The 9168-nt window shown below is 27.7% G+C and overlaps 1 protein-coding gene across 3 annotated transcripts in view; it reads right to left on the bottom strand.

Annotated features, from left to right (window-relative positions):
- The window catches only part of cic (Putative transcription factor capicua), a 44942-nt gene that overhangs the window by 22121 nt on the left and 13653 nt on the right, over positions 1–9168 (bottom strand). For all 3 annotated transcript variants that reach the window (XM_014436334.2, XM_014436327.2, XM_014436342.2), the window contains 5 exons: positions 5681–5918; positions 5174–5377; positions 4919–5099; positions 3240–3514; positions 1720–1899 (listed from right to left, as the gene is read on the bottom strand). In XM_014436334.2, coding sequence (XP_014291820.1) covers positions 1720–1899; positions 3240–3514; positions 4919–5099; positions 5174–5377; positions 5681–5918 — 1078 coding nt within the window. The remainder of the gene's footprint in view (positions 1–1719; positions 1900–3239; positions 3515–4918; positions 5100–5173; positions 5378–5680; positions 5919–9168) is intronic.

Raw genomic sequence — 9168 nt, 5'->3', positions numbered from 1 at the left:
AAACGTTGGCTCAATAAAATAGTATAATTCTACTATTTGAGTTTTTTTGACCGCACCCGGACCATATTCCTTTCTTCATTTATGATTATAATGTAGCAGGCCTAGTAATTGAGATAGAAAATGGTGATTATGTGAATTGTATGTACATGGTGTTTATGTTTAATATTATAATTTTAGTTTATGATTTTGTTTAATACAAAGTGTATAGTTTTTGGTTGTCTTTAATTATTACTAGCCAGAGCTCTAATTTATTTTTGTTGTAAGTTTTATATATTATTTGATGATCATTTTAGCATCCTTAAATAAAGTGCATTACCAAATGGAAGTAAATTACCTTTTGTATTTTATAATAGATATAAAAACCAAAGGTAATAGTAGTATTATAGAATTAGCAGAAATTACTTCAAACACTATAGCTTATAGGAATTTATTTAGTGTAATCATTTACTGCTAGAGTGCTTAAATTGTCTGTTGTTCCAGTGAATATGTTTGAAATGGACAGAACGGACAAAACTTAGAAACCTAGCACAATATTTACTAACTTCAATCCCTTTTTCTCTTTTATGTATGTTGCCCTCAACAACACTTAAGTTACATATACACAAATACATCACTATAAATAAAGTTCTTTAACTTTAAATACATTAAATTTCAACATTTATTGTATTATAAGTTGTCTTGGTTTAAAAAAAACATAATAAAGTTATTTATTACCTGAGGTAGCTAACCATTGTATGATGATGAGTAAATGGGAATCTTAAAATTGATATAATTGATAGTGTTTTCAAAACTATCCACCAGATAACATAATGATAGATCCTAATATTGAAGAAACTTAAAAGGTTCAAATAAATTGATAGGAGAGTGTGCATTCTTAAAACTGATAACCATTTCAAAACTATCTACCAGATAATATAATAATAGACTATAATACAGAGAAAACCCAGAAAGATCAAATTAATGGACACACTAATGCGACAACTTAAAATTGAAAGTAATTTTAAAAAACTAAGCACCTAATGCCATAATAATACAACTTAATGTAGAATTTCAAATAAATCGATAAACAAGCAAAATTAGAACACTATACTATTACCTAAACAGGAAAAGAAAAAAATTAAATAGGTTCAACTTTGATTTGTGTTTAGTAATTGAAAAAACTGAGGATGGTCAGACAGTTTAAAACTTGTGTTACTTAAGCTCAAAATAAAAATAAAAACAAGTTTCGAAACAGATTCAATCAATATTATTATGTTTAAAAATGAACAAAACTTTAATGCTGTTTCCTAAAAACAGTTTTAGAGTCAAGCCTCTTTCATTTTGAATAAGTGAAATAGTATCACAAATTTATAATTTTTTAAGATTGAAGTTTAGTTTTGTACAAACCCATGCCTAAGAAAATACATGTTTGTTTTTTTTTATTACAAAAAAAAGTACTAGTTTTTCCTAAAACAATTTCTTTGTACTTCCTCTTTAGAGGAAGTCTTAATAAAGTTTAATAGAAAATATATAGGCAAAAACAAATCTTAAATATTCTTCTTTAATTAGATCTTGTAAGGATTTTTAGTGGATCACAGGATGTTAATCAATCTAATACATAAATACAAAACAAGACAAAATCATTTGAGGAGTTGAAATTAAAAACTGCTTGATATGAAAAAAAAAATGCAATGAGTGTTAATGAGTAAATAAAATCAGTAATACATTAATAATAAATACCTCAGATGCTAGATCATGGTACTGCTGTTTTTGTTCAGGACCTAATGCATACCACCATTCCCCTAAAATTTTTGAAACAGTACGATTATCTTGATTAGGATGTCGCTGATGAACTAAAGCTCTGTGCCTTTTAGAAAATATCATAAATGCATTCATAGGCCTTCTGATACGATCTTTTCCCTGAAAACAAAAGGTACTAATTAATTTCTAAAAATGTTCGAGTTGCATTATATTCTATATCCAAAATTTAGAGAAAGAATTACCATATAAACAACAAATCTGGAATGCAGAGTACTTCAACCAATACATTAAAACTACAAGTGGGTTATTATTTAATAATAAATGAATATGTAAAGATGAATTATAATTAAAATTTAAGTTCTTTTGGCCGATACAATTTTTCTTAATACATATGTACTTTTCAATGTATTCAACTAATTCCACATGAAATTTCTTTATTTTAATTCTCCACTGCCAAAAATAGAGAAGTTTTGTATTCATGCAAGGGACCTTTAAGAAAATGAATCTTGAAACTGGAAGACATGTTTATTACATACAATTAGTATCTAATCACCAGAAAAAATGTCTTTGACAGCTCTTGAAATAATTTGTTTAATTTAGTGGTTTTTTTTGTGTTTTTTTTTTTAAAAAGATTTTCTTAATAGCTTCCTTAAATACTACAAATAAATCTAAACAATAAATGTGTTTTATATATAATTTTTTTTTTTCAACAAAATTATGGAACAGCATAATCCTAAATACTAAGTTACCAAAGGGAGACAAAAGTTTTTTTTAAATAGTGTTTCTTTTATATTGGAAGAAGATAGTTGACCGTTGATAGTTGGAAGAAGTAGATTGTAGGAAGACAACTGAGTTGTCCTTTGTACTACAATCAGACAGCCCTGACGAAACCCTGCAAAGTGGGGTGAAATGTTGGTTAACAATAAATAGTTTTCTTTTACTACTATAATATCTTTATTAACGCTACCCGGACAATCTTCCTACAAAGTATTTCTTTTACTTCCACTTACCTATATATATTGTAATGTTCTTTTTTCTTTATTTGTTATTTATGTATTATGGTTTCTAAGGAAACATTACATGAGTTGTCAATTTATGTTATGTTTTTATTTATTATTATATTGAAGGTTATGATGGTAACATTGACATTGACCCTCAAATACGAAGTTTAATAGCAAGAAAAAAAAAATTGTTTTATTATTTTAGCTTTTCTGGTCTTTAATTTTTTTCTTTTTTTAAATCACAAAAATAGCGGTAACTTCAACACAAGCCCACTAGTCTACACAAAACAAGTTACTAAGTGAAAGTTGTGTGATGTGCGCACTACAACAGATTTTTTTAAAAATAGTATGTTCTAGCAAGTGTCAATAGTGATAAACTTTCAAGTAGAAAAAATTAAAATAAAATAACTCTAAATCAAATCAAAATTATTTAGGTTATATATTAGAATTATTCAGGTTCACTTTTTCTTATGATAATTTCTTAATTATTATAAATACCTTTAATGGACTTTGTGGCTCTTTACTACTCTGTAATGCAGAAAGTGACTGGGTTCTCCTTTTACCACCATTTCCACTATTATCTGCACCTGGTGGAGGTTCTCTAACTGTTTCAAAAACATCATCATCTTCTTCTTCTTGTGATGGCGTGTCAGGTACAGGCGGAGCTGATAACGGTGGTGAGAGGAGAGGTGGAGTTAGAGGAGGAGATGAACCTAACATTGGAACTAGTGATTCCCATGGATAAACTGTCATTCCACTAGAAGTGTTAACAGCTAAAATAAAACAAAAAACAAATTATTACCAAAACCTAAGATAGACAAATACTTTGCAGCAATAGTTAAGACCAGAAAACAACAAATATTACACAACTATTTCAAAAAGAGTTTTGTATGTGGTGATATAACACTATATTTGTTTTACTGGAAGATATTGATTGACCGTGTGTAAAGATGAAAGGAATATGGTCTGGGTGCGGTCAAGTAAAAAGTGCCTTACAGAAGAATTGAAACTCGGTCTCAACAATAAGGTGAATATTGTTTAAGAAAAACTACACTACACAAACTCAAGAATTTTTAATGTTATTTGTGAAAACTTCGTAAGTCTTCATACTCCTCTACTCTTTCATACAGAAGTAAGATCTATCTATCAAGCTAACCAGCTTATTTAAACTTAGACATGAAGCAAATGTGGTTTTTAAGACTATCCTTCTGATCTTTCTTTGAAATCTTATAATTTTAATTGAATTCAGGCGATTGCATATTTTTTTTTACAAATAAATAACTTAAATTTGACATTTCAGAACAGCTCAATAACTATCTTTATAGCAATAACAAAAAATTATTAAGTAATTACATTTTTGGAAACAGTGTATCAAAAACAATCAACTAGAAGTATTGGAAACTCTACATGTTTTTGTTTGAAAATGAGTTAATCTGTCTCAAGATATACAAGAAAATATAAAAGCACATTTAACAGGATTAAAGATAATTTTAATCCTGTTAAATAGAGTGTTTTGCAAAATTCTAAAACACAAATGATAATTGGATTTTAAACCCCTTCCATGAAAAAAATTTAGAAAAAGCTATATCATTATCAATAAAAGATAAACAAAATTATCATGGGACTGAACTTTATAAGTAGAATTCAAATGACACAGTCTAATCAATTTTTGCTTAATTAATTAATTGATCAAAACATAGATAATGAATATGTACAACTTTCTGAGAAAGCTCTTAAATTATTATTACTGTTTACTAATGAGGAATTAGCAGAAAGAGATTTTTCTTCATATATTTTTTAAAAATTATTATCGAAACAGATTGAATGCAGCTGTAGACTTAAGGGTATACCTCACATCATTTGAACCAAAATTCAAGAAATTATGTTCATCGAAACAATATATATACAGAGAGTTTACAATCCAGAGTGATGTTTAGGGGTGTTTCAATTTGATTTGTCTCATTATATGATGAAAATACATAGTAAATCTATAAAATTTGTAATGCAAATAAAATAACTAATTTCACCAAATACAATAATTTTTATGAAGAGGCACAATTTACCATGATGTACTACGGGGTAGAACAAAAAAGGTTGAGAAATGCTGACTTAAAGCAATAAGGGTATTAACCAATAAAATTGTAATAAAATAAATTAAGTTACAATTGCTAACTGACCTATTCCACCATTCCTCTGGGGTTGCTCTTCTGACTTATGTTGCAGTGGTAAAACAGGAAGAAGTTCTGTAGGATTGTTGACAATAACTTGTTGATATACATTTGATTTTGAGACAAGCTCACGCTCAGAGTCACTAGTTTCCATCATCTGATGATCATTAGAATATGGCAGTGATTTATTCTGTAATTGAGTTTTCCATTATAGAGATACTAAAGTAATAGAATAAAATAAAATAAAACTATGTAAATGCTTGCCTGATGTAAAACAGTGGCTTGTTTTTCAACATTAACAGCATGAAGATTAGAGTTATCCTTCCTAATAACAGTTTCTTGATGACCCCTGGAAACTAATCTGTCTTCAATCTTCAATACCCGTAAGTTACTAGCTTGCTGCTGGACATCATGATGATCTAAAGATTGTTGCTGCTGTCTGATGTTTTGTGTGTTTTCATCATGAATCTAAGAGTAGGCATATTCTTTTGAATCACATCAAATCAATACTTAATAATACTTTCAACTAAGGTCCATATTAACTTAGGCTTACACTTTATATCCCCTTAAAAGTTTAAGTCACTTAAAATTTATTTCTAATTGTTATAAAATAATTAATCATTCTATATCGACTGAAATGGGCCACTATCATAAATAAATCTAAAAAATTTACTTAGCTACCAGTTTTACCATTTTTATCATGATAACTAATAAATATCAGAGATCCAAGTCTACAAAATTTATGGAAAAGAGATAACCAGAATAACTTACATCATGATTTGTAAGGGCCTGTTGAAGAATATAGCTGTGAGAGGGATGAGGTGGGGCTGGAGGTGGAGACGGACTTTCAACTTTCCAAGCTATATGAGAACCTGTCTGTTGTGGATTAGGAGATATTCTAATAACACTGGTAGCCAGACCTCCTGATGCAGGCAATGAACCTTCAGATTGTCCAAGTTGTTGTTGGTTTTGTTGCACCATGAGTGTTGTTGGACGTACTAATTCCGGTCTAAAACAGAATATAGAGTATAAAAAACAACCCAATATATATTTTATGACATAAACAAAAAAATCAATTAAATTTTTCTTTTACCACAAAATTAAGGATTTTGTAAAACCCTAAAAAAAAACAAAAAAAAAAAGGTTTTTAAACCAGGTTGCAAACCTTATTACTTGGTTTACCAAGCAAAGAAAATGTTTGGTTCCGAATAATACTAAGATGTTTAACTTGGATGTTATCACTCTAAATGTAATGTGACTCAAAAACTAGAAATCCAAGTTTGACATAGACACCTCTATAATTTATTCCAGTGAATAAAATTTTAATCATTGACAGCATTTTCCTTCCCTTGAAATCTTCATGGGTAAGCAAAGTCTTTTTCACTTAATCTTCCTTCTACTACAAGAAGAGCTGTTTCCTGATGGTCTGTAGCAACCAAGATTACAAATTCTCAGAGATAGGCATTATTAAAGTGAAAATTTATTTAAATAAAAAAAAATAACTATAGTTTTAGTCGGAGTCTTTATACATGAATAAATTGTATTTGATTTTTTTAGTCAATTATATTTTCAACTAAAATTTCAATAAAATAAAATTTTTGATTAAAATAAAAAATAAGTTGAATAAAAAGTAAATAACACATAAAAATATATTATAGTATAATACATTTAAAGTTGTTTTTACGCAGAACAACTTAGGGATTTAACTGAGTCTTATTACCACTAAAAAATAGAAAAAAAAAATTATATACCAATATTGTTTATTTAAAAAAACCTTATTCTTAAACAAAGAAGTTCTTTGAAAATTAACCTTTATTGAAAGAAAAAAAAAAATTAAAATTCTCTTGGAAACAGAGTAAAATTAAAATGTAATTTCAATTGAAGAAACTACAGATCGTAAAAATTAAAATAGTTTTTTCAATTGAAGATAAGAAAATAAAACAATCCCTTATAAAAATTTTAAAACTTTACAGAAAACAAGTAATTTTTTTTACAAATAAATAATCAAACATGTCTATTATACATATTATTTATAACAAATAAAAATATTGCATTTATTCTAAATTTTAATCGTTTTTAACGACCACAAGTTATTCATGAATAGCAAAGAAAAACCTATTATATCCCCCCAACTCTGCCAAATCTATAACACCTCGATACTCATTAACTTGTACTAAATATTAGGATATAACTTTAGAACTTAAGGCTAAATCTAACAAGTATATACTTTTGGTGCAAATTTACTTTTCTTATTTATATATGGAACAATAAATTTCCCATCTTTAAACAGATTTAGTATCTAGAACTGCATAGAAGTTACTGAAATTGGTTCATTAATATTTCTTATAATTATTTTGGCATTTAAAAAATTTATCTTTGTTAACAGTCATAAATAAAAAAAGGTGAGCTTATAGGCACTTGACCACAAGCAAATAAAACATGTCTGTGCTAACAGATTCATTTTTGGTACCACAGGATGATCGTAAAGAGAAAAATACAATATAAAAATTAAAGCCGTGAGATTTGTAATTGCAAGACCAGAGAAAGTGGAGCTTATCTCCACACCTCTTGTCCTTCAAGAGCTTCATCATTTATCTATTTGATCTATCTATTTCCAAGCATTTTTGATATTTTTTATTTACTCACTAATACTAAAGTGGAATATTGGTAAAACTCCTAATTGAGAATACAACATTTTTTAAAATTAAAATAAACACGTATATTTTTTTCTTTAGGTTAATTTTGATTTCCTAGTAAAAATCTTTCACTGATAAATTTAGCATAATTCACCATTGTGATTACTAAAATGTTTTAGATTATTTTTCTCATATTCAGAAAAAAAAAAACTGGAATGAAGTTTTGTATCGAAAAATTTGTTCATTCTGAACATTGACCTTATCAATTAAAATGATTATAAGGATATTTAATTTTTTTGTTGACAAGAGAATCAAACAATAAGATATTATTATATTATTATGTTTCATTTACTTACTTTTGACAATATTATATGATATTTTAGTTTGTCAAAAGTATAATCCCGAGATCATTCATATTGTCTGATCTACATTATACAAAAAAAATGTATAAATTTTGAGTTATTTTTGATTGATCACACACATCATTTTGATTGATTAATTTTGACCAAAACTATACGTCTATGGACAATTCCAAGATTTCAATAGCTAAGAACCTTCTCAAAATGACACCCAAAATAAAAAAACAGCGTGTAAATTGGTTATGGATTTTTGGTAAACTACAAAAATCATTAAATTTCTATTTATATAGATAGATGATACCTAAATTCGCTGTATCTTTGCTAATACTTGTCAAATTTATTTTATTTTATAATTCTTTGCTTTGAATATCCAATATTTCAGTAGCTAAGAACCTTCTCAAAATGAAACCCAATATTTAAAAAAAACAGCGTGTAAATTGGTTATGAATTTTTGGAGATCTTTGGTAAACTACAAATATCATTACATTTCTATTTATCTAGACAGGTGATATCTAAGTTCATTATATCTTCGCTAATACTTGTTCGATTTGGTTGATTTTTTTTCTTTACTTTAACGGTACCTTACCAAGGAATATACCAAAATTGCTAAAGTTCCCTTTTCGAGATTTTTCCAAATTTTCTCTGACCTAGGGAAAGTTACTCAAATTAATATTTTTTTTCCTATCCACACTTGAATCAAATTTTAATGGTTATACAAAATTTGTTACTATAATTTATAGTAGAATACTTCCACGAAATAAGGATTTTATTGTTGCATCCCCTTTTTCCGTTGTACTCCGAATTGGTAACTAACAGACAAGTAACTTAGTTGGGAAAATATTTGCACTTCAACAATTTATTTTAAGACATTTCTATTTATAATAAATGTAAAGAATCATTTATTGATTTAATCTTCTATAACTTATTTTTTGAAAGTACAAATCTTATACTAATAAACCAATAAAACACTTCTCAAAGTCAAAGGTACAGGCAAGAGTTGTCAGGTCCCTAGCTTCCCAGGCAGGGAATGGGAACGGCAACTTAATGGGCCAATAACCCACTCTCCTTAAACTAAACAATTAAGAGACCCCAGTATAATAAGACCAGTAGATTTCAAGGTAACAGATATGAACGATGTCAAATGGACTTCAAGCTGGGATATTGGAATGTTTCATCCTTATTTAGATAAGGAGAACTTCCAATTATCTAATCTGATCTTGAAAAATAAGGAATGGAAATGTCATTCAGATCTGCTAGAATGGCA

This window comes from Halyomorpha halys, unplaced genomic scaffold (genome assembly GCF_000696795.3).
Source record: "Halyomorpha halys isolate HHAL.00 unplaced genomic scaffold, Hhal_1.1 Scaffold51.1, whole genome shotgun sequence".
NCBI classification, from domain to species: Eukaryota; Metazoa; Arthropoda; class Insecta; order Hemiptera; family Pentatomidae; genus Halyomorpha; species Halyomorpha halys.
Note: the sequence above shows the minus strand (reverse complement) of the source record. Positions and strands in the feature narration are given on the sequence as shown.